Raw genomic sequence first — 26,827 nt, forward strand, 5'->3', positions numbered from 1 at the left:
TGAATGCAAACACACACCCACACACACACACACACACACACACTAATACACCACCTTTTATGAAATACAATGCCCTACCCTCTCCTGTGCAGACCAATTTATCTTCTGAGTCATACTACATTTTTTATTATCTCATATTCCGAAAAATGAGGGCTACAATGACCTTATCGGAATAGGGCAGGTTCTAGCATACTGCTTTTACAATTCTCTCATGGATAAAGGTTGTTACTTAGGGAGAGGAAGAACCATGTCAGATTTTCTAAGGGTGTTACACAAATGAATGGGGGGGCAGGTTGGTATGGCATACGGCACCTCTGCGGAGGTGTAGTAGAGGATTACGGGATCTGACGAAGAGTGCCGGAGCAGGTCGGAGCCTGTCAGCCAATCAGCGCGCGAGAAATCAATGGAGTATAGTGGAGCACACCTGTTGACGGTAAGTGACAGGCAAAGGTGTGTGAGCGCTGGTATGTGTGTTATGGTAATCATCAATTCACCCTGAGATTTAATAATCTCCAACATGATGATGAGCAATGTTCAGGGATTGTTTGCGTGGGTGTTTACGGGCACCTCTGCCTTCCTGAGACTGACCCCAAGTCTAAATGTCAGAATATTCACAGGTTACATGAAAGGATGCAACACAAACAGAAGAGAATGTGAGGCAATCTGAGGGAATCTGAGGGAACACTCCGGATGCACAAACCATGACAACTGCCCAAAATGGGATGGTCAGTTGGACGGACAGTCACTGTTTTTGTGACAGTGAAACAGTGTGGCCTCATGCAGCAAACAGACCCACGTGCAGGATCTTAGTGCCACAATCCCTGTCTCTTGCAGACTTGCATAGACGTGCTGGCATTTACACTCCTAGAAACTGACCTTTGGAGGAGATGAAGTGTGACTCACAAACACAAGTAAGCAAACTCACACACTGTAGGTAACCTACATGATCAACTCGGGGAAGCCCCCTACCCACGCTCTTTAGGGGCACTTAACACATACACACTCAAATACTCTCACACACAAATAGATACGGTATAGATACTGTTGTCTGCATACTGTTTGTATACAAAGTCTCTAATTCACTCACTCACAGTTTGACCTATGCACTTTATATCATACCTGACTATAAACCACAAAAAGACCCTTAACTTGACCCTGATATGTTAAGCACTGTCATAAAATATCTCACATAGTAGATATCTACTCGCCTTGTGATCGCCTTACCAATGCTTTTGACTCGCTATTTTCTTTTCCATTTTTAATAAAGATTACGATAAAAAGTACCATATTTAAAATGGAATGGATGAGACAAATAATCTCTTTCATTACTATGCCATATAAACATCAAACATCATCCCATTCTGTCCAGTTTTCTTACACAGATGAGCTGGACAAATATAAATTGTATTGACATCATATTGTGTCATTTGACTGAGCAGTCTTTACACAAAGAAGGACATTTTATATGGTGTGGTTTTGCCTCCAGATTAATGTAATTTTGCAGATTAGAAAGGCATGATACTACAAACTCAAAAGCAATAGATAGATAGATAGATGGATACTTTATTAATCCCGAGGGAAATTTAGGTCATCCACTAGCTTATACACATATACACTTATACACCTCACCGACATACATACATAAATCACATATACATACGCATATATACATACACATAGGGAGAACATTTTCACACAGAGTGTTTCCAGATACAGGAAACCCTATTGTAATGTGCAATGATTTTGACAGTGTCTGTGTCCAGGAGGAAAGTGATCTAGAGGTTGTGCTGAGACTACATAGCATTCCTGATATTTTGGAAGCATGTACTTATTATATTAGGTATAGTTTGGGCTCTGTATTTAGGATTTTGATTAACTGTCCTTTTTTATATGCCGTGTTACACATTAAAACAGTCAAACCTCATATTCAGTTTAGAATGTTTAGCATACTGCAAAGTCAGTGTTTCAGAAAAGTGATTAGACAAAGGTACCAGATAGTTGTTCAAAGAAGAGCAATACACCACTAGAGCTATGAAGTAACTAATGTTAATGTTTCAAAGGCAAGCATCAAGGCAAAAACTGATCATAAGAGAGTTTCCTTAAGGCACCATTTACGTATATAAACATGTCAGCCCTACCAATGACCACAAGGCCACTACATGATCTGAGACATGAAGACCGTCAATATATAATAAATCCAGAACAATCAGAAAGTTATACGATGTGATTAGAGAACATACTATTACAATGTGAAGATAGCTGCGATTAAGAGCCAAATTAGACACATATTCCTGGATGAGAGAATTTGCTGGATTGACTAGTAATTCAAATATTTGAAGAGGTTGAATTGAGGTTGGTGCGTCATCCAAAGATTTGGTTTGGTGCTAGATATAGCATTCCATGTAAGGACTGGTTCAGCAGTGTGAACAAATGACTGAAGCCAATAATGTGGTGTACATTGGGGAGAAGAAGGGGTCCAACAACATCTTTGAGGTTCCCCTTGTGGATCCATGGTTCTATTTGGCTATCTACCCAACCATAACATTTTGAAGGAGTTAAGGATCCTCCTAAGCACCTAACGTTTTTGGAATGGGGGGGGCAGACTCAGGGAAGGGTAGCACATTTAAATACCAAGTTAGACAGTAATAGTCATAGCCCTAGATTCCAGGTAATACTAAACTGTACATTATTATTATTATTATTATTATTATTATAATTGTTCATTTTCTGTAAAATGGAATGCAAAATAAGCAACTTGACATGTGATATGAAGTAGCAATAACAAGTAATTCAACAAACAAGATTTTTTTCAAGAATGAGGTTTTCCATCATATTTAGTTGTGCATAGGATAGACTTCATTTGTCAAATTGTCAAATTTTAAATATTGACCAATTCAATATTTTTGTATTTAATGGCAGGAAGCGTTTTAGCTTAATGTATATTACATTTAAATATTTAACAGTATAGCATACAGTGTTTAGAAGTTTAAATCTGGCCTGATATCAGTGTCTATCATATTTTAAGATTTACACCACACATACTAACATCAAGGACTACAGGTTATAATAGCTGGATATGCCTATTATGGTAACAGAGGGCAAAGTGTCAAACTAAATCATCCAGGTTCAATGATCTTGTTCTCCTCCCCTCAATACTCATTACTCAAAAATGGCTAAACCTCTCATCGTTAGCATTGAGAATGCGGTCACAACTAGCCCTACTAATCCTATTGTGTTGTATAATAATGATGACCATAATGGAACAGTAAGAAGGTCACCCTGAGAAGAGTTCTAGCTGTGGAAAACCATACCTATAAATGATATACCATGTGTTAAACATAAAGAATTCATGGACCTGAACTCACATCACATCCCTACTACTAGTGGTTGTACTTGTGTACTAGTGTAGTATTTACACTCTTAAAGGCATTTGGCACAGTGACTCTGGAAATTACTCATGGTCACATGACCATGCATGTGTAATTATATAATTGTATAATTATATTAATTAAAAATGTTAACAGCCAGTGGGTAGGCTACAGTGCTGTGCCGTGGGTAAACCTCACTCTTGACACCTTCAGAGACGTGCTGGCAACACACAAACTAGCTTCCATGGGTTTTTACCTCCCATGTTTGAGGTTGGAGGCCGGTGCGAGACTGTGCTAGACTACACAACATAGGTTACATTGGTGTCATAGACCCGGAATGGGAGTGAGGTTTAGGGCGGCGAGTGTAACGGTATCATCTTCAAATTAATTTTGATGGTATCTGGTCATGTGAAAGACAAATAATCACACCTGGGGTCTCCACTAGCCGTCCAGGCTGGGCACCATGTGTGTAATGAAAGAAGAGTGACCATTGTACCACATCCTTTTTAAATCAGATGGTTGAAAAACAACAAAATGTTTACTACTTTGTCTGTTTTCAGAATGGGTTTATTTTACTTTAAGAGGGGTAAGACCATACTGTTTTAGGTTCAGTCTCTTGCTCATTCATAATTATATTTTAGCGGTAAAGATGCCAAAAGTCTGACTTGATGTAATATTTTTATATTTTGAAGTGGTAGTTACTAACCTGATGGAATTTGACTAAGTTATTATATGTAAGCAGGCTACACTGGACTACCAAATCAACAAACTGCTCATATAATAAAATCTCTCTTTTTTTATGCTAACAACTTTCTACTTAACAAGAAAGGTGTCAAACCATCATTCCTTTATAGGAGTGCAGATGATATAGACCATAATAGCTAATCTACAGTGCACTGGACCTTACTGATCAGCACAAATGTGAGTAGTTTCTTGATAAGGAGTCCACAAACAAAATCACCTGCATGTCCTTCGTGTATTCAAAGTTACTGAGAGCACTACCTGAAGAGATTACAGAGTACCTAAATGAATCCTGAAGACTAAATTCAGATATGAACCATCAGCACAACTGTTCAAAGGCTATAGTAAGCATATAGCCAAGGCAACCATACGGTTAACGGCATGATCTGGCCAAATCCATAATTTCACTTGTAACCTCGACGTTAAAAGTAGGCTACTACCAAAACAACACATAGGGTCCTGCGTCAGTAGTCAACCCACTCAGGAAAAGATATAACCTAGGCAAGGCTACACTTGGCTTTATTCGAACAGCAGGCGGGAGGGAGAGGAGAAATCAGTCATAGGGTGTTTTTTATTTTTATTTGGTTGGTTTGAAGTTGGTAGCCTACATAGGTAAACCGAGTGCTCCCCATCCAAGTTAGAGCGCACGCCAGCCACTTCTGATGGAGACAGGGTTGAAGTTCACGGAAAGGGTATTCCCCCACGAACGTGGTTTTTCTCTTGCCCACTTCCACATGCGAAAGAGAACGCGAGGAAGGTGTTTGCTGTGTAAACTAATCATATAGACCAGGTGGCAGGTTAACCAAGTGAGCTTTTCTCCGCGTGCAAACGAGCAGAACTTTCCGGGTTTGGGAGGTCATTCCTACAACTCCTACCAGACAATAGCTTTCTACCTGACTAGCCTACATACGCTTCAGGTGAACAAGTAAAGAACAAATCGGAAACAAAACACAAAAAATGTCAGCAGTGTAGTCCGAAAAGGATGTCTCCGTTCGTAATACTCGCAACAATGTCATATGCGTCGCTGTAGGCTAAGAACATATCGCTATTAAAATATAGCCTAATAGATAATCAAGTATGCAACTAACCAGAGAACATCGTGGCAAGGTCATGTGAACAATGAATTTGCCGAATCTTTGCTCAATAAGACATGGCACGAAACGTTGCCGTTAGATACGCTATCTACCTTATGACAAATTACTTTTGCTGACACCTCCAGCCAAAACTAGCTTTTCAGCGTCCATAGCGTTGGGTTACGTAGCCTGTCCTGTTTGCCAGTTTAATAGCTCAGCTAGCCAGTTCTCACTTCCATTAGGTAGCTCTTGTTACAGAGCGGGGATATCATGAGGTTGTTCCCTGGCAAGAAGAAATGGGGACACACGCTTCCGCTAAAAATACCTGTCTACGACTATATTTGGATTGGCTGGATCACAATCAAATTTCTAAAATAAACGGACCCGCCCCGGCACAATGAATGGAACTCTGCTATCACACACCGCCGTGCAGCCCACTGCTATATTTAGTATCGGCGCTTGCGTCAATCACGCGCCTCAGTGCGTCAAGCCCTCGCTCCGCCCCCGTGGGTTGATCATTGGCCAGAATTAGAACGTGGCCAACAAATTACGTGTCTTGTGATTGGCTATCTTTGATTTACTGTTAACTAAAGCTACAGTAACCTAATTTATTTGTTCGGGTGGTATGTCCGCCGCGGTTAATTCAGCCATGCAAGTTTGGGGCTAAAATAACACATCATAACTGTTTGTTTACTCTTACAAAGTTATGAATTGCCAGACCATGCATGTGTTTGTATTGTTACAGATGGCTGAAAAACTGAGCAATCCGATGCAATGTTGTTCTTGAGAATTTAGGTTGAATCTTACGCTGTCATGTGGTCAACAGGTGCGCTGTCAACATTCCGTCAGCAAAACATGGGCCACGTTACCTCACGAAACTTAACGCAGCTGAATGGGTCATTTATGTACACTAAACTGAAGAACCGAACAACTGTATTAGTATATAGCCTACATGCCATAAAGCCTCTTGTATGTATAGCATGTTTTGAATAAGGAATCTAAGCAATAAGTTGATTGTAGTCTAAGCCAAGGATAAATTCTCGCCAAAATAATTTTGGTGATAACATTATTTTGACCATGCCTATAATTATTTTCTCTGTTTCATGTGTAAATAAATATCTTACGTATGCTGCTTGTAGGCTACGATTGCATGTAGGCTAACTCACATCATTTTATGCATAATTTACTGCTTGTAGGCTTTTAGGCAGGATCTACTACATGTAGGCTACTGTACTTTACCAGAATTTAGGATAAATGTACGCAAAATACCACATGCGACAGTTGTATTGAGTATTTATCCTACAAATTACTTATTAGGCTGTTTGACAATAATTCTTAATCCTACCTTGACTAAAAGTTGCCATTGCGTATGTTAAAGTGTAGTCTACATAAACCACAGCGGCTCACAGCAAAACCTAATAAAACCGTGCTAGTTTGCAGACCCCCTAAAAAGTCGGCGGTGGTAGCCTTGTTTTTACTTAGCCTTGTCACTGACTCGTAAGATCAACTCCCCCTACCGACAACTCTCTCTCGCTCTCTCTCGCGCGCTCTCTCTCTCTCTTTCTGGCACGCGGGAGGAAGCTTATGTGTCTACTGTACAGAGAGAGCTACACAGTGGCTCAACGTCACCCGCGCCATGACGTCAATGCGACGTCGCGCATTCCAGGCTCTCTATGTAGAAGCCACTCACATAAATGTGCTATTAGACTTTCCCTCGCGCAGCCTCCACATAAACAAAGGCACATTGCAGCTCGAGCCTGGCGCATCAGTCGCACGAATACTGTCAAACGCGGACACCACGGAAAACCTTACAAGTAGTGGACTACTAGTATTACTTTTTTTCTTTTTCTTTTTTTTGGACAGGGGAAACAATACATTACATTTATTGTAATTGTTGATACCTGCCGATCGAACATCAGACTTAAAAGTGACTATTATTAGCCGCAAAAAAAGATATTTATCAGTATTTCATCGGAATAGCCAATGCACAGGATATTTTAAGGAGGTTCAAAACACATGTAAAGACGGAACCACTACAGCAATCAAGTAAGTAGTCTTTTGCTTTTCCATTATAAACTATTTTCGAATTTTAGAAAATGAATTTTCCTTTGAAAGACGAACTACTTAATGGATGCATTATGCCTAGACGCTTTGTTGCCTGGTTTAGTTTAGTCTAGGAGAGGGCACAAGACAACTTTTCGTCCTTAGTGAGAACGCGGTGACCTGTTGAACACTTGGAGCCGAGCGGTGCGTCTCAGAAACGGGACCTCGTTGTGCGCTGTCGCTGGCGGCAGATGGATGGCTCTGAATCCCAATTTAATTTGCGAAAGGTATCATATTCTTTCCCGTTGTCATGGAAATTGGATGCCTATTCCTCACAACGGTGAAGCGGTAGTCGCGAGAGGCTTCCTCTGTTGCGGGGAGCGCAGAACAGCACAGTGCGAGGCACAGCTTTATTACAACTGCACTACGGTACTCGGGTGTCTGAATCACTTTTTGCTGTGGTTGCTGTAGTTGCAGTGCATCATTAGTTGTTGCACCTTTACTTGCATGTATACTGTTTTATATAATTTCCCTTCTCCTATAGGTGTAGGCTATAGATACAAGAATCAAATTCATTCATTCATTCATTCATTCATTCATTCATTCAGGTAGCTTTTCATGGATTTACGTTTACAGTAGGCCTATGATACTAGTTATGTGACCACAGTTCATAATATAGATAGATTGATAGATAGATAGATAAATAAATAGATTTACACATCTAAAACATAGATTGACTGATTGATTGACTGGATGATTGGTTGAGGGGAAATACAGAATAAAGACTTGAATAAAGACAGTCCTGATTTACTTTACTGATTTAAATCAGTATTTTCATGGCCATGCTCTCTGTCGATCTGTCCGTCTCTTGGCAGACAAACCGACTGAGAGGCCGAGCGTCGTTAGTGAAAGGTCAATTGCTTTTTTTCAGGTGAGACACACAGGCCTCTAGCGCAACATTATTATAAACGCCATCACAAAAGATCACTATTTGCATGTTTCAACCTTAGAACATTCGCACTAATGATTCCGTTTACTCTAACATGACCTACAATGACCACTGAGCCAGCGTGTTAGGGAGGTATAACTTAACAGCGTACTTCAAAAATATGTAAGTGTGTGGTGTGTATGTGTGTGTGTGTGTGAGAGAGAGAGAGAGAGAGTGTGTGTGTGTGTGTGTGTGTGTGTGTGTTTGAGAGAGAGAGAATGTGGAGCAAGTATCTCTCTCTGTCTTTCTGTTTGTGTGTGAGTGTGTGTGTGTGTGTGTGTGTGTGTGTGTGTGTGTGTGTGTGTGTTTGTGTCTCTGTGTGTGTGTGTGTGTGTGTGTGTGTGTGTGTGAGTGAGTGTGTGTGTCAAGATGTGTTCTCCGTTCAGATTTACTGTACTTGTATATCCCTCCTTTCTTTCTCTTCTCGTCTTCTTTTGGTCTGTTTGCTTGTGGGGACTCTCTATGTCTGGCTTATTGGAGCCAGGGGCAAATGCGTGTTTAGAGCCTCTCTTGCCGTTCTCTTGGTTACCGGAGCGCAAGATCAGAAGAAGAAGCGTATGTATGTGTGTGTGTGTGTGTGTGTGTGTGTGTGTGTGTGTGTGTGTGTGTGTGTGTGTGTGTGTGTGTGTGTGTGTGTGTGTGATTCGGACCATGTATATAACTTTTCTGTGTGGGTGTGTGGTAGATGAAATGTCATGCCCCTCTTGTCGTTTCTGTGTGGTTGAATCGCTAGGTTTGATTGTGACGTGTGTCTTTGAAGTTGATGTGAAATTGCTATGAAAGCGCTAGGTCACACTGTTTAAAATAATTTTATGCTCAGGTCCGGGTGACGGGGAACACTGCTGGTCTCACTAACGGGACTGTGTGCATGCAGGTTTCAAGAAGAGGGCGCTAGACTCTTAAATACAGCATGGTGGCGCGCACCCGGCTTTATAGCGTTGTGCACATACACTCTCTCTCTCACACACACACGCGCGCGTCGGGAGACTTCGGGAGAGGACTCAGGTGAATGTCTCGCTTTAGCTTTCATTTTTTGAGAGGGTGCGAAATTAACACGTTCTTCCGCATAACTCATTTAGGCAACTTTGGTTAAAATTCATGGAAGTAGGCTATTCATCATTCCCTTAGTCTAGAAGGTAATACCAAGTCAAAATCTCCCTGTATTCACCGTGACTGTGTATGAGTGTGTTGTCCTTGTTCAGCCTCTCTCTCTCTCTCTGTGTATGTGTGTGTTTGGGCGCGCTTTGTTCTTATTTCTCATTCTTGTTGAATGCTATGTCAATCAGAGTGAGTGCAACAGTATTTCTTTGGTACTTTGTTTTTTGGTATAGTGGAACTGAATTTAATGTTCTTTTCATGTAAATGTTTTATTCTAAAACATCAGAACTGCTAATGCATGTTAATTTCAAGTGTGGAGAGAGAGCTATTTTAAAACATCAGAAACTAAATTTTTCTCCTAGATTTCTAAATAAATTATTTAAAAATATTTGATAACTTCCAGGACAGGTTTAGAGACACAGGTAGACACAGGTTTAGAGTTGTTGCCCCGTGCTTTTTGCATTCTTTTAGTTCATTTTGTGCCTATATTCTAGATCTGGTGTGCCTGTTATTGTGCATAATGAAGAAAATTAAATTGTAGAAGTGAGCTGTATGCATAATACCTGGTTGGTGCGGTGTGACGCCCGAGTTTTGTTTTTGGTATAAAGCTGACCGCAGCGCGCGCGGAAAAGCGATAAACAGACTTGGGTAGAGTTTCTGTCATTTTCGTTCCTGATGTACTGAGGACGGCTTTCAACTTTGATTTGGTTAGGTTCATGTATGTATTTCCTGGATATTATTTCGTGTTGGTATATTAGGTCTTAGATTTGGGTCATTTATAAGCTATCTTGATTTATATTGGTGCTCTGTTTCAGGCGCTGGTTCGGAAGAGCGCGCTCAGCCCAGCTCCGATCCACGAGTACCAGACCCATTCTCTGAGGCGTCTGCTGATACCCGGACCATCTCCGGCACCACTAGAAAATCGACCACAATTCAGCAAGCAAAACTTACGCGAGGTAAGCCAGTCGAAAACCAAAAATGGTCACACTTTTCAGTCAGGCAGAAACTAAACGATAGACGATGTTTGAGTCGATTAAAAATGTGTTTATTTAAATTGTCTGTCCTGCCCTTTCCATTTTTTTTCATGCGCGCGCAAATTTGAACTTGTAAATCATTTTGAAAACTCACTCTCCAAGAGTGTGGTCAAACTTGTTCCAGGGTTGTATCATCCCAGGCGTGTAATGGGCTGAGAAGTAGTTGACTACTAGACTTGGAAATGTCAATACAGAATGGGCATATAACAAGCCCTTTGTGCAGAGAGCCTACACGTGTGTTTTGTTTTCATCCGATCGTCTGTCCTAGGCGCATGAACTCAACGAACTGATTGTCTCTACTCACCTGCAACATTAGGCTTTAGTATGTTGGTACGCATTCAAATATAATCAATACATTACATGACAAGATAATTTCTTGGTCTACGTGTAATCATATTTAGGGGGAAATATTATCTACATTTTTCTAAGGGCGGAATGTGTGAAATAAAGACTGCTGAAAAAGTGTATATGCGTGTGAGTATGTATGTACGAACGTGCGCTGTTGAAGTAATTAATCAAATGTGTGTTTTATGAAGATTACAAGCGCTGGGTGTTTTTGTGTGTATAAAAGGGTGAATGAGAGAGAGAGAGAGAGATAGAGAGGGTATTGATTGTGTGCCGTTCATCTTTCGTTTATTAGATCTATGGCATTGAAGCGATGAGCAAACACGCGCACTTATTGGAACAACTGCATTTTGTCCATCTAAAATGCACTCCCCGAGGTTAGAGTCTATTTTACCATGTAACACTCATACACATGCACAGAATGTTTTAATTTACTACGCACTACCTAACAAAACTATGGCTGTTTCTTTTTTTATGTACACACACACACACACACACACCTCTGGGTTGTTTGGTAAAGGCAATTGATGTGTGGATTTTGTATTTCGTTATCAATGAAGGAGAATAGTTAAATAGAAACAGACAGGTACACATGTACTCACATACACACACGCACGCCTGTGTTAGCCTGTGCACGGTGTTTTGGGATTTCTGTCCATTTCTCAAATGTGCTTTATTTTGTATGTGTGTGAATTTAGGTGAGCTTGCGTTTGCTATAGTCTGCATTGTCCCTACTGAAGGTTATGAACTTTGACCTTAAAATGACTGGAGCTTTTTATAGACCTAACATTATCCAGTTTCAAACATAGTGAGCATAGCGCCACTGTCTCTGTGTTGTGCACTCTTGTGGGTGGGGGTGACTCTCTCTCTCTCTCTCTCTCTCTCTCTCTCTCTTTCGCTCTCTCTCTGTTTGTGTGAGGGGGGGGGGGCTGTGTTTGCAATGGAAGTGACATGTAAGTTTCCTTTTTGTTGCATTTGTTTTCAAATCGAATCTCGGATGTGCTCCATGCTTCAGATCTGTTGGGATGGCAATGCTTCAGAATAGGCTTGCGACACACACACACATACAGAGAGAGAGAGAGAGAGGAAAAAAGAAAGAAAGAATATTTGACTCACTCTGCGAAGTCCCCCTATTCTGGATGACATCATTGCCCTGTATCCATGACGACAAAAGCCTAGCTGTGTCCGCCCCCCACTCTTACACTGACATCACACATGTGTGTTTGTTGTGTGTGCGGGGAAAGATGTGTGGGTGCAATTCTGTGATTCTGTGACTATATTGCATGCAGCAGGTATTCATCCATTAATACAATTAGGCTAATTGTAATGGACACGAATATCATGCATTTGTGCGTTCCTTGAAGAACTTAAGCTAAATTGCTACTACTGCTATTATTTAATTTTGTATTATTATTATTGGAGAGGACAATCGACATTAACTTCCAAGTGGAGTGAAATTTCCAAAGGCGGGCGATGTTACCCGATGTGGTTGCCTAGATTTGCGGATTGTTGAAAAGATGCTCAGTGGTGTCTGAGTGTAGGCTATCTACATGTGTGTCTGCACGTGTGGCTGTGTGAGTGTGTGAAAAAGCAAAGTTAAAGAGGCGTTCATAGTTGATAAGTCTGATTTTCCTAAACACACACGAAGTGAGCGATTACCGAGGAGCGGCCAGACGACAGACGCGAGATATGAGCGTCAATGAGACTAGTGATGTGTGTACTCTTCCCCGCCCGAGAGATGAGCAAACACTGGACACATACACGCACAGCCCCCTACGCACATAGCCGACTCAAACAGCTGGAGATGTGTTTTTGTGTTTCCATTATGCAATTTGGTTCCGGTAGCGTTCAGCGTCGTTTAGGAAATACCCATATGACATCACTCGTTTTTTTCTCTCCTTAAAACAGCGTGAATTAATTTTTTTGTCATGACTGCACGTCTTGTTAATACCACAAAAAGTAACGTTTTAAATGAAAAACGACCTGCAATGAATTCAACAATCAGGAGGGATTGAAATGAAATAACAACAACAACAATAGCATAACATCATAATAATAATAATAATAATAATAATATGGCGACATGGGAATTTTATTATGCAGCTATGTGTGTATGTGTGTCTCTGAGCACCTAGTACTACCAAACACATTTCACTAACTGCTTACTAACATCGGAGGCCTGTCAGCATCATCATGCACATCTGAGCACAGGACAATCCACCAACCACCCTTTCCCTCTGTTTCTCTCTATCCCCACATCTTTCCTCCTAGAAATGCCTTGTGTACAGGCTCAGTATGGCCCTGCCCCTCCAGGGTCCAGCTACTCCTCCCAATCCGTCAGTTACCACGGAGACTACGGCTCTGACCTCATGAACCCAGACTATGCCAAGCTGGAGTTGGGTGCAGGAGAGATCTCGGCGGCAGCCACCACATCTCTCCCCAGCTTCAATGTGTTTGTAGAGAGCAGCTACGACCCGCCCAAGCCCTCCTGCCTGTACCAGCTGCCCTCGATGCGACCCACCATCAAGAAGGAGGATGACCCTTACCACACGGGCCCGACCCTCTCCATGGGGCAGGCCGACGACGCGTTGGCAGGCAGCTCGATGTACTTCAAACAGTCTCCGCCCTCCACCCCGCCTACTCCCCACCCGACGGGCCCCCCTGGAGGCGCCTTTCTGTGGGAGGAACCTCAGTCCCTGCAGCAACTCCCCCAGCCTCAGCGATTTGCCCACTTCTACGAGCAGTCGCCTGTGGCGGCCTACGAGGGCATGAGTGTGCAGGTGCGCCCGGAGCGCTCTCCCTCTGATGTGCACAGTCACCCCCACCCACAAGCACACCCGCACACACATATGTACCCACTGGGCATGGGGAAGGCTGGAGGTCTGCCATTCCGCTCACTGGCCACCATGGGGGGGTGCCCGCCACCACTGCCCTCTCCACCGTCACGATGCAGCACAGGAGAGGGGATGTGTGCCGTATGTGGAGACAACGCCGCCTGCCAACACTATGGGGTGCGCACGTGTGAAGGCTGCAAGGGCTTCTTCAAGGTAAGGCTGACACAAGCACTCGAACACAAACACCCATACAAACCCAACAAAACACATTGATATCATTCCCATAGAAACTCACATACTTCCTCTCTCTTTCTCTCTTCTCACTCACTCTCTCTCTCTTTCTCGCACTCTCTCTTTCTCTCTAGCTCTCTCATACACACACACACAAATACACACACACACACAAACACACACACACAAAGGCACACACACTAACACACAACTGTGACTACCATGATTCAGATATGCATGTAATTTATTGTGCAAAAATACATACACTGTTTCTCATTGAAAGGCCATCCTATTTGTAGACATGTAGAAACATGTTGCATGACTTTAAGGAACTCAGTCTGTACCATGTCAACCCTGGGTTGAACTGGGTTGAACTATTAGAATGAGGGAAATGAGTAATTAACCTGAATTCCTGCAGACACCCACGTGCACACACACACACACAAACAAACGCACACACAGACAGCTCAAACTGTCTCACTAGCCTTGGATTGTTTGACTTTCAGACACCATTTAAATGATTTTATGGTTGTGAAAGCACTGTCTGAGCTCATATAAATCAGACGAATGTCACTGTGTGCACAGAGTTACTGTTGCCAGCATTTCAATGACATGCTAAAAACATGGAATGTGCCCATGCTGGGGCAAACCCTTTTTGGATTAAAGGACAAAGACACAGCTGAAACCAGCCCTAATATTTATTTGGTTCGTCCTGTGCACGTCAAAAGAAAATATTTGTCTTTTTCTGGAATTTATAGCATGACATTAGAATGCATATGCAGTGCACAAGGGTAAGAACCTCAGAGCTCTGAGGCACACAATGATGATGATGGTGTGTGTGTGTGTGTGTGTGTGTGTGTGTGTGTGTGTGTGTGTGTGTGTGTGTGTGTATGTGGGTGTGTGACTGTGTCTGTGCCACCAACCGACTGACATGTTTTGGAATCGCAGCTTTTGGCATCCCAGTTTAACAAGATATTACAAGCCTGATTACAAGGTGTGTCCCACTACATTGGAGGTGTGAACAGATGTTGCTGTACCATACCAACTTACAGCAACATGTCTAATGAGCACTGCACAGCCTTAACAGAACAGCTGAAACACTCAACACTACGGACAATTAACAGTCAACATCTGAAATCAAAATCTCTCTACAGAACAGCTTATACACAAATAAGCTTGAACACAAAACAATATTATAACCGAACAGATAAATGACCAAAACAGCATTAACACTGAGCATCTTAAAAAATACAGTTCTGGAATAATTCTGAAAACAATGACTAGGGCAGGAAGCATTTTCTAATCCCATAATAGAAGGCTACATCCTTAACCCAACCAAAACAAAAGAGAAAAACCTGCAATATAGCTTCCATTCATAAGAAGGGACACAAAGAAAAAAATCCTTATATAATGTAGGTAAGCCATCTGTATGGGCTCTATATGCATGCATGAAATGCTGTCTTTGGGGTTTTGAGTTTGGCATAGACACTGCGTTCATTTCACTCTCACTTCTCAGAAAGAACTGAAGCAGTGACAAAGAGACAGGCGGGGAGAGGTAAGGGGAATATAATTGAATCTTGCCTGTGGTCAGCTACAGAAATAAATTAGCCCCCCTTTCAATTAGTTTCACAATTTGTTTTTATTTAGTAATTAATAAAAGCAGGGGTGGTATGCCAGGGGCTGCAGTAACAATCACACATATGCGCATGTCCACACACCCTCTGTCACACACACACACACACACACACACACATACACACACACACACACACACACAGACACACACACACACACACACACACACACACACACACACACACACACACACACACACACACACACACACACACACACACACACACTACTAAAATTACAATGTATATAATGTCACCCACGATACACCCCTGTGACAGGACATGAAACTGGGTGTCTTGCCAGCACATCAGCCAAGCTTGCCCCGAGCAGATGTGCTCTCTCTCTTAAGACAAATTTAAATAAGCTTTATTAACATAACAAAACATTCAAAGAAATATGTGACAACAATTCAGCAATCAGAAATAAGTACTAGCAACAAACTTGCAGGAAATTGTACAAAATCAAACATGCACGAATCTGTTGTACAAAAGCGAGTGTCCTGGTAATGGTAATATTTAAATAATACCAACATTTTACCCTCTCCTTTCTTATCTGTCATTTACTCCCCCCCCCCCCACACACACACATATAATCTATACAAGAAAATGCATTAAATGATGAATTTTAATTTCTGAAATGTTGTGGAGAAGCTTTTTAGCTTTTCATTCCATTCAGTAGAATTTTTCATTAAAAACGAATTGTTTCCTGTAAATTTGTCTAAATCCACAATTCTATACAATTAATTACTTTAATGGAGTACTCGTACATATTAAATATTTAAAATGTAAAAATATGCAGAGAGTAATTTTTGTTTAATTTGTCACTAACTGAAACACAAAAAGTAAGAAAATGATTTTGGCTGAATGTGCCATCGTGAAATCAGATGTCACATAAGTGTGTGTAGTCACTAATGTATTCAGTTATTCCATCATGGGCTTTTCACCATCGCTCCTCTCGTGCAACATTACCATTACCGAGCATAGCGCCATATCCCTCACTCCAAATCTATCCATCACACTACACTTTCTTTTCTAGATTCCTGTATTCTGTCATTTTGTTGTGTCACAGATGACTCACCCTCTCTCCCACACAGACACAAAAAAAAGGCTGCACATAATGTTTCTGACTGACCAAAAAATATTTCGTTGGATAAACAGAGAGACAGATGCACGTACACAAATACACAGGCACACACACACACACACACACACACACACACACACACACACACACACACACACACACACACACATACACACACAAAGTAAGTGATGGACAATTGGTTCCTGAATTTATGGCATGTATAGCAGTGGGTGATTAAACACAGTTGTACTCCCCTCTGCCCAGAGAGAACTATGCATCTACAAATTAAATTGTGTGTGTACATTCATAGCACACACACACACACACACACACACACAGACATACAGTGTCTTCCTCTTTTCTCCGTTTATCTCCACACACTTAACCAATTAAGACTGATCACTGATATAGACAGTTACAGAGACTGTGGAGGGAGGAGAAGACAGAAGGAGGGGAGGCAGAGTGAGAAGAGAAGGAAGGAAGAAGAGACAAGGGGATGAGAGGAGAGAGAGAGAGAGAGAGAGAGAGAGCAGGAGATGGGGAAGAGGAAGAGGAAGGGCGGGAGAGAGGGAGGATTCTCCCTGTGGGTCTGTGCTGTGCGTGTGTGTGTGTGTGTGTGTGTGTGTGTGTGTGTGTGTGTGTGTGTGTGTGTGCTGTGCGGGACCATTAGCACATGTTACATGTCATGGATCCACAGCAGCGTGTCCCATAGGCCCCAGGGAACACTCTGAGCAGTGGACCGTGTGTGTGTGTGTGTGTGCGTGTGTGCGTGTGTGTGTGTGTGTGTGTGTGTGTGTGTGTGTGTATGTGTGTGTATGTGTGTGTATGTGCCTGCTCAGAGAGTGATCATTGTTTTTGCTTTGCAGTCGTCTGTGTGAGGAAGGCTAAGATTAAGTGTATAGTTATCATTAAAGACTATGCCTGCTGGATAGCATGATTCATCTCTCCTGTCTGCAGGATCTCTTCCTTCTACCCTGTGTGATTCTTTCACTCTCTCTCTTGGTAAAAAGAACAGGTTTTTCTTACTTCTTTTCCCCCTTTGTTTTACAAGTTTCTTCCGCTGAACTCTTTTATTTTATTTCGTCAGACCGTTTAACAGGATTAGAGTTAAGGTGTGCCAGTCATACTGGCAGTCATACACACGCATACACGTGCACACATGTGCAAACACAAACACATGCACACACACACTTGAATGGCTGAGTAGTGTGAATGGACTTGAATGGGATATTGAGCAGTGCATGTTTTGACACTGCGAGTCCTCAGTACTGCCTTTATTTCCCATGACCACATTGCAGCCTTTACCCCACTGACTGAATTTAACACATGAACACTTTTTCAATCACTTTTTATTTCTCTCTTAAACCCTCTCAGAAACCCGTGCACACACACACACACACACAGGAACACACACAGCACAAGAATTTAAGTTTATTTTTTAAATGTCACGAGATTCCATTTATCAGGAAAAAAAATCTGCTATTTAGAGATGCTCCGCCTACAATGTCAGACAAAGTTCAGCTCTGAACTCAATAGAACTGTTGTCCTGTCTCCTGTCCTGTCATCCTGTGTATGTATGTTTGCATCTCCGGATGTGTGTAGCAGTGTGTGTGTGTTCGCGTTGTCAGGTTGATAGCATGTCGAAGTCAATAGTTGTTTAAAACTGACTGACCCTAACACACCCGCCCGTACTTGGACCTGTATTTGCATAATCTTTTAATTTCTTCTGAGCGTAATCATTATGAAATAATTACTCTCGTACTTTGCTTGTGCGCACTGAAGCGCCGAATGTGTTAATTAAATTAACTGGTGCATTCGCGATGCATCTTTATCAAATGACAAAAAAAAAAAAAAAATCATGATAGAGGGAGTGTGTGCGAGCGAGACAGAGCGCGCGCTAAAATGCGCGCGTGCAGGCTATGTGTGTGTAAGAGAGAACCTTTCATATTAGATTAGTGTTGAGTAGCCTGTGATTTAAGTACGTGCGGAGGACCTGCATCCTGTTCATATGAAACTGCTAATATCACCTAATATATCTACATGGTTTAGACTAGAAAAATAATTTCTCTCACTTTCTACGTCCACGTATATTTCGCTTCATCTTCACCTGTGGCTGATATCGTGTACGGAAGAGGTCACGCCGGATAACTCTCATTGATATCGGAGACAAGTATACACGCACACTGATCAGATTGATTTACTGCGAATAAAGAGAGCGCGGCCTTTGGCCACGTGCGGTATGGAACATAGCCAGACCTGTTAATGAACTCAGAGCCTAATTCGCCTAACTTCCGTCCATTGAGTAGGCTACAGAAACAATAAGCACACAAATGTATCATGAAACCAATCCACTGTTGAATACATCACCAACCTGATATTTTTGTTTAAGGGAAATTAACACTTCTCAGTAAACTGGTAGCTAATTCAATTAGTTCTCTCCACGCGGGTATTTTATTGAATTAGCACGAAGAAATGGGCTACAGATGGAGCTCATTATCTCACCGTTTTGTTTTTCTGTCTGAGTTTTTACTGGGATGCTTAAAGACTCTTTAGCGCGCAGGGATTTAGCGCGCCGTGTCCGCCGGTCAGGAACCTACTACGACTCAGTCCTTCCCTTTGACATGAGTCGATTCAGGCTACCATATCCCGACGCAGTCTACTGCTTTTTTGGTTTCAGCTGAAACGGTGTTAAGGACAGGCGGTGGGCTTGCACAGATCTATTTGATTTCATTTTAATAAGGTCAGTGATAATCGCCGGGGCCCAGCCAGGGAGAAAACAAGTCCCGCAGGGCTCGTACAAAGGCGAGAGCCGCTAAAAAGCCCCCCGGTGGCGCGAGCTGAAGACTGACCCGCGAGCTTCACAAACAATTCTATCACGCGGGACTGCCTGTCTCTCGGGAGCGGCTTCAGCACGAGCTGCACTGATCCTCATTGTCAGCGGCTCTCGCTAATAAAACCGTCCCTCCTGCGGGCTAAGCATGTTGGGAAATTAATTTTATCTAATTATCCTAATGGCGCGCGAGCTTTTGCACATTGTAATTAAAATCTGACCTGCGAGCTGTTGCAGCTTCTGAAAAAGGAATTCAATAAATAACAATTTTGGTCCTCTGATTGCCTCCCCCCTCCCCCATCCCCTTTTGTGTGCAGAGAACGGTGCAGAAGAATGCCAAGTATGTGTGTTTGGCCAGTAAAAACTGCCCAGTGGACAAGAGACGGCGAAATCGTTGTCAGTATTGCCGTTTCCAGAAGTGTCTAAGTGTGGGGATGGTGAAAGAAGGTAAGACATCAACCCCCCCCCCCCCCACACACACACACACACACACACACAGGGATATACTCAGAGAAAGTTTTCATTGTCTTACATGTCCCTCTCTAATGTGAAGTTACATAGGTGTTTCTTTGGCTTTTGGATATTAGTCCATTGGTCTATATTGTCCATCAGTCCATATGTTTCATATTCTTTGGATGTCTGGAGATACCACCTAGTGCCCTCTACTGGCCAGTTATGTTTGCATTGCTTGTACAGTTGTGTTGTTTGGATGTTGTAGTGGGAATGTTATTTTCAGCTCCTCTCTGTGTGTGTGTGTTTGTCTTCAGTGGTCCGTACAGATAACCTGAAGGGCAGGAGGGGTCGGCTGCCATCCAAACCAAAGAGCCCTTTGCAGACGGACCCGTGTCCCCCCTCGCCACCCATCAGTCTCGTCAGCGCTCTCCTACGTGCCTACACACACTCTGCGCCCCGTGAGCTCGACTACAGCCAGGTACTGCAGCCTTTCAGATATGTTCTGAATATGTATTTGGGTTTATGTTTGTCAGAGAGAGAGAGAGAGAGAGAGTGAGAGTGTTTATCGGTTCTTTTACAAGAAGCACAATACCAGTAAATTCATATGTACCTCATAGACATGGTTGTTAAGCAACCAGTATCGTCACGGGGGAACAAAGAAAAAGTCCAAGTGGTAATGCTTGGTAGCCTAACAAGTCCCTTGTAACCTTGTGTAGTTCAGTGCTGTGGAGACCGTGGGTCTGTCCGAGGCGCAGCAGGTGCAGGTCTTCTACCGCCTGCTGACCTGCTCCATGGAGGTGACACGCGCCTGGGCCGAACGCATACCCGGATTCTCCGAGCTCAACCGAGATGACCAGAACACGCTCATTGACTCTGCCTTCCTGGAGATTTTCGTTCTGCGACTGTCCTACAGGTAGTCACACCTGCCTGCACAGCTCTCACACACACACACACACACACACACACACACACACACACACTCACACACATAGGTTCAGTGTTTAGTTGTAGGTTATCTGCGGTCAGTGTGTCTCTGAGTTTTCTTGCCTCATGGCTGCTGCAGTGGTCAATGTTATTGCATAGTAATGTGCCAATTTCAATTTTACACAACTTTACACAAACACACACACACACACACACACAAACAAACACATAAACCAAGCACTCAAATATTGAGTGTATACTTAGCTCAGGACAGGTTTATGAAATGTGCAACTGTACATTTCTTCAGTGTGTGTGTGTCCCCTCTTTGAACTGAAGCACCTCTCTCCAGAGTCCCCCCCCCCCCCCTTCTCTTGACTCACCCCTCCCTGAGTTACGGTTCTCTTTCTCTCCACTCCAATTTAACTGGTTGCCGTGGTTAGGAGTATTTCCTTGGTGACAGTACAGTGGTCAATGCAAACAGGAATGTGTGTGTGTGCGTGTGTGTGTCTGTCTTGCTCCAGACACTTTTACTCGGTCTTACAGTTGTGTCTGTCTTTCTCTAACCTTTGTCAACACTCTCTGAAATTCATCTTCAGTTGTTCTCTTGTCTTGACATTGTAACTTAATTTCCACCGCAAAACATCTTTGATCTGTAGTTCATATTGTATGTGAACGTCTAGATGTCATGTGAGTGTGAGTGTGTGTGTGTGTGTGTTTTAGAGGATATGCACACTCATCAAAGCATGTGTGTGTGTGTGTGTGTGTGTGTGTGTGAGGGAGACCAAGTATTATGGTAATAAGAAACAGTCCTCCTCACCAGAAGCCAGGACTTTACAGAAAAACCATGGGAATTGTGTGTGTGTGTGTGTGTGTGTGTGTGTGTGTGTGTGTGTGTGTGTGTGTGTGTGTGTGTGTGCATGTGTGTGTGATTTAGGAAGTTTTCCTTCCCAAATTGGATGATTTAGTTTAATTTTGAAATGATGTGCATCTGCGAAAGCTTTTCATTAAAACACTGAAAAATAAACCTGCGAGGGAGAGAGAGTGAGCGAGGTAAGGATGTCGAAAGAGAGGGAGGAGATTCATGCGAGGAATGTTTATTGTGGAAACTGCGGGTTAATTAGCTCCATCTCCCTGCTTTCATCTCTGCTGCCCCAGTGATGGTTCTTATTTGTTGCCATGGTAATTGTTTCCTAACTCCATGTCTTGAAAACTGACTTAGAGGCCCAATCAGATCTCCGGCAGCAGTCATATGACCACCCCCTAGGGTTGCTATGTCACCAGAGGGTGAAAGTGGGTGCCCTGTGTGTTTATATGTTTCTGTGTGTGTGTGTGTGTGAGTGTGTGTGTGTGTGTGTGTGTGTGTGTGTGTGTGTATGTGTGTGTGTGTGAGTGTGTGTGTGTGTGTGTGTGTATGTGAGTGTGTGTGTGTGTGTGTGTGTGTGTGTAAGACACACACACACACGCAGGAAAACAGACAGAACAGATTAATTAAAAGATGAGACATCTTCTGAAGTCCATCAAAGGACACTTTGAGCCTGGTACCTAATAGCATACAGATAATAAAATATTTACCTCTGCCTCTCTCTCTCTCTCTCTCTCTCTCCCTCTCTCTCAGGTGGATGCTGCCTGAGGAGAAGCTGGTGCTCTGTAATGGCTTGGTGCTGCACCGGCAGCAGTGTCTGCGGGGCTTTGGGGAGTGGCTGGACTCCATCCGAGACTTCAGCGCCAACCTGCAGAGCCTGGGAATGGACCTGACCGCCTTCAGCTGCCTCTGTGCCCTGGTGCTGCTCACAGGTAACACACTCCCACCCAAACACAAACACAAACACAAACACAAGCACAGGGAGAGCCAAAAGCATACATACTCACACACTCAAACATGATGCATACTTACTAACACACTTAAACACGATGCCTCATACTAAAGTTTTAGGGAGAAAAACAATTGCTTTTGACACAAATAAATACAGTAAGTAAAACTTAACTGCTCATCAGTTCAGATACTGTATAATGTAGTTATCATTTTGTCACTTTATAAAAGAACTCTTAAAATGCATTGACATTCTTTGTCCTATTATGTATGACATTTATCTCCATTAAACTGAACTGGGACAAGTGAAAGTTTGATAGTCAGCTATTGACCATCAAAAGAAGCTTTTTTTTTCAAAGAGCATAAAGTAGATATTTTCATACTACAACTTAAAAGTAAGCCATAGACGAATCAGGATTTTAAGGCCATTGATGAGATAGAAGATATATGTACCTATAGATATACAGGTTTATAGAAGATATATATACCTATAGACATATAGGTGTGCTTACAGCTCAAGGTCAACTTTAAGTCATAAACATGAACATCTCTCTCTCTTTCACTCGCTCTGTCTCTCATACACACAGCCACACACACTTGCAATCCATCTGTGTGTGTGTTTGTGTGTTTCTCTGTGTGTAATTGTGTGTTTATTCGCCAGTACATGCAATTAATAATGGATGTGACACCTGTCCAGTCAGATGTACGCCCCCCCATATACATATACAAGACACAAACACACATGCACTAATCTGGCCCATGCTCGTGCACACACACACACACACATATGCAAACACTCACTCTCTCTCTCTCTCTCTCTTTTTCTTTCTCTCTCCCCAACTTCAACACTGACACACTCTCTCTCTCTCTCTCTCTCTCTCTCTCTCTCTCTCTCTCTCTCTCTGTTACTCTGATCGATATTGAGATTATGTGTTACTCTGATCGTTATTGAGATTATGTGTTGGAATATTTCAGATGTGCTCAGAGGGCATGCGTGTTTTGGGGAGTAAACAGGGATAGGTTGAGGCGCACATGGCACCTCTCACACACACACACACACACACACACACAAGCACACACTGATACACTCACGAACCCAGCTAAGTAAAAACTGTTGAAATATCAGTGGAAGATGTGTGCACGTTTGGGGGGCCTGAGTGTGTGTGTTTGGAGAGCACTTAGCTCTGCAGAGGAATTGAGCAGCACTCAGCAGTAAGCTCCACTAGATGAGACCTCCTTCCTCCTCTACCCCTCGTTCTCCACATTTGTCCCTCTCTCCATCTCTCCCTCACTCTCTCTGGCTATCGACCCTCCTAAAAGTGTCAGCTGTGAGGACCATTGATCCCACTCTGCAGGAGAGAGACGGGGAGACAGAGAGAAAGAGAGAGAGAGAGGGAGAGAGAGAGAGAGAGAGGGAGACAGAGAGAATAAGAGCGAGAGAGAGAGAGAGAGAGAGGGAGACAGAGAGAATAAGAGAGAGAGAGAGAGAGAGAGGGAGACAGAGAGAATGAGAGAGAGAGAGAGAGAGAGAGAGAGGGAGAGCATTGATGGTTGCCACACACACAGAATATCCTTGAGGCATTTGAGTTAGTTTGTATGAGGTTAACAATGATTTGAATTTAGTTATACAAAGACAGAATGTGCTGGTGTGTCTGAGGGGTGGGGGTATGGACGAGTGAGAGATGTAGTGGAGTCTCTGTGTGTGTGTGTGTGTTTGTGTGTGTGTGTGTGTGTGTGTGTGTGTGTGTGTGTGTGTGTGTGTGGTCAGGCCATCTCTTCTTCGCTGATGAATAAATTAGTCTCACATTTTTGGCTGAGTGTGTATATATTTATGTGTGTGTGTGTGTAAGCGTGTTTGTGTGTGTCTGTGTGTGACATAATAGATTGGCCTCACATTAAATGCCTAGTGGGTCTGTGTGTGTGTCCAGTAGCTGTCCAGGCTGCAGGGTTGCCATGGGAAACTCAATTAGCGTTGCTCTTAATGGGGCTTGTCTGCTCTCACCACCCAGAATAATCCAGCTAATTGTTCAAGTACTTGTGTTTAAGTCAGCCTGAGAGCACGGGCCATGTGTGCGCGTGTTTCTGTGTGTGTGTGTGTGTGTGTGTGTGTGTGTGTGTGTGTGTGTGTGTGTGTGTGTGTTTGTGTGTGTGTGTGTGTGACTGTTCTGTTTTGTGTGTTTGTCTACTATACTACTCTCTCCAATTCCAATTCCATTTTTATTTTGTTTCCCTTTCATATATCTCTCCTCTCTTCCTTCTTTATCTTTTAATCTTTTCTCTCCATCTTCGTCTTCTTTGCTCTTTCCCAATTCTCTCACTATGTAGCCCATGTTGTCACTCCCTTGCATTCTCTCTGTCCTTTGCTCCTGATTCAAATCTCTTTTTCTCTCTGTATCATTTCAGTTGAGTTCAATTCAATTGATTTCAGTTCAGTTTAAGTGTGTGTGTTATGAGCATGACAAAGATACAATTTATTACAAAACAGGTAGAGTGAAATTTTAACAAAAGGAACATTAAAAGAGCAAATAAGAGCGCTAGATGGAATTCATAAATAATATGACATGAAATATGTCCCTTGTGCCTCTCCATAGATCAGTGTCCTGGTCTGAAGGACCGGAAGCGCGTGGAGGAGCTGCAGAATAAGGTTCTCTGTTCTCTGCGGGATCACCTGGGCTTTGGCTCCAGTGCGGCCGGGGCCTCAGCGGGGAAAGCCTCCCCCTCACTGAATCGCGTGGTGGGGGTGAGGGCAGAGCTTCGGATCCAGCGGACCCAGGGTCTCCAGAGAATCTTCTACCTGAAGCTTGAAGACTTAGTCCCTCCCCCACAAGCCATCGATAGGTTCTTGGATACACTGCCCTACTAAGGCCCTGCTCGTTCAAATGCGAGGACATCCCCACTGTTTCAGACGGACAGACCAGAGGTGGGCCATCAGCAGCATTATGAGCTGTGGTGGACAGGACCTTTGTCTGGATGGAGGCCGCACTACAACTCCCATGATCTCCCATATCCGCACACAGGACATACTCTGTCTGTCGAAAAACAAACAAACAAACCACAACAAAACAATCAGAACATTTTTATGCCAGATTCGACTGTGTGTGCGTGGGTGGGTGGGTGGGTGTGTATGTGCACAGACAAGTGTTTTAAGTGTGTATTTTGAGCCTTGACAGTGTGAATCTGATGTCCAACACAAATTCACGCAATACCCTCTCCGTCACTCATATCCACACATGGATCCCTTGTGCAAGCAACAGTATCTGTCCACGTGTGTGTTCTTGTATTATGGCCCCAAACAGAACACACCTCACAGTTTTAAACAAGACAAGCAACGCATACACATAAACACATAAACACACACACACATACACACACTCTCTCACTCACTCACTCACATACATAAACACACATTCTTAGATCATAGGCAGAGAGGATAGTGAACCGCTCCTGCGTATAAGTGCAATTTCTGAAGTGCTTTTCCCACAGGAGCACACTGCGATTCCAGCTCTGTAGTTGACATTAGCTGACATGAATACTAAGACTCCATCCTCAGAGCCACTGCCCATGAGGTCAAAGGTCGGGGCAGACCAGAGACACCGCACAGCACTGCGCTGCGCCGCACTAACCTTTCTACGACAACGGAGCTCCTCAGAACTTGAATTTGCTGTAGTATTTTTATATTGAAAATAATAAATGTAGGGCTTCAAGACGACGGAACACCAGTGTGGGAGTCAGTGGGAGGGGGCGGGGGGTTGCTGAGCACTTAAAGAAAGATACGGAGACAGAGAGATGAATAGAGGAAAAGAAGGAGGGGTAGAGGGAACACAGGAGGGAGGAGAAAGAGAAAGAACGAGAGATTGGGAGCAAGAGGAGACAAAGGCGAGAGGGAAGAAGGGCGAAAAGGAGAAGGGGTGATACATTCCGCATTAATATGTCTTTTGTATGTTTATATCATTGATGCCATTTATTGACATTGAGGACTATGTTGCTTTTGATTTGTACAGAGGAAGAGGGTTTGTGCATGGGTGTGTGTGTTTGCGCTTGCCTGTATTTATTGCAAAAGACTGCAGCGCTGAGAGAACTCTTTACAGCCCACCCAAGACAGATTCAAACTATATAAATATATAAATATATTACCACAAAAAAAAAAAACTAATATTTTGAAGTGTTTTTATCTGATAGCCTTTTTCAACTATTGTGGTACGACTTGTGCATTGTTTTGTTTCTTTTTTGAAGAAGAAAAATGTTTTCCACTGTCTCTTGGTTTGATTTTATTTTTGTCTCTTTGTTTCACTGGAGGTTCAGCTCAGCACTTTGAAATGATAAAATAGTTTAAATGA

General features: G+C 42.9%; 1 protein-coding gene across 4 annotated transcripts; it reads left to right on the top strand.

Annotated features, from left to right (window-relative positions):
* The first annotated feature begins 5,742 nt into the window (after window positions 1–5,742).
* Window positions 5,743–26,827, top strand: nr4a3 (nuclear receptor subfamily 4, group A, member 3). 4 transcript variants are annotated; one of them, XM_031576666.2, is made up of 9 exons: window positions 5,743–7,228; window positions 10,127–10,267; window positions 10,986–11,067; window positions 12,962–13,737; window positions 19,621–19,750; window positions 20,071–20,234; window positions 20,473–20,669; window positions 22,296–22,474; window positions 25,082–26,827. In XM_031576666.2, the coding sequence occupies exons 3-9, from the start codon at window positions 11,004–11,006 to the stop codon at window positions 25,351–25,353; spliced, it is 1,782 nt and encodes a 593-aa protein (XP_031432526.1). In that variant the 5' UTR covers window positions 5,743–7,228; window positions 10,127–10,267; window positions 10,986–11,003; the 3' UTR covers window positions 25,354–26,827. The 4 variants fall into 4 exon arrangements, with proteins under 4 accessions (XP_031432526.1, XP_031432527.1, XP_042565116.1 ...); XM_042709182.1 differs by lacking the exon at window positions 5,743–7,228 and adding an exon at window positions 8,856–9,218; XM_031576667.2 differs by lacking the exon at window positions 10,986–11,067.

This window comes from Clupea harengus, chromosome 11, assembly GCF_900700415.2.
Source record: "Clupea harengus chromosome 11, Ch_v2.0.2, whole genome shotgun sequence".
Taxonomy (NCBI): Eukaryota; Metazoa; Chordata; class Actinopteri; order Clupeiformes; family Clupeidae; genus Clupea; species Clupea harengus.

What these genes read in the sequence shown, in the direction of transcription:
- nr4a3 (XM_031576666.2), top strand. Translation starts at nt 11,004, where the DNA reads ATGAGCAAACACGCGCACTTATTGGAACAACTGCATTTTGTCCATCTA. An exon ending in TGTGGGGATGGTGAAAGAAG is followed by an intron (nt 19,751 to 20,070) that starts GTAAGACATCAA and finishes GTTTGTCTTCAG; the next exon opens with TGGTCCGTACAGATAACCTG. An exon ending in GTTCTGCGACTGTCCTACAG is followed by an intron (nt 20,670 to 22,295) that starts GTAGTCACACCT and finishes CCTCTCTCTCAG; the next exon opens with GTGGATGCTGCCTGAGGAGA.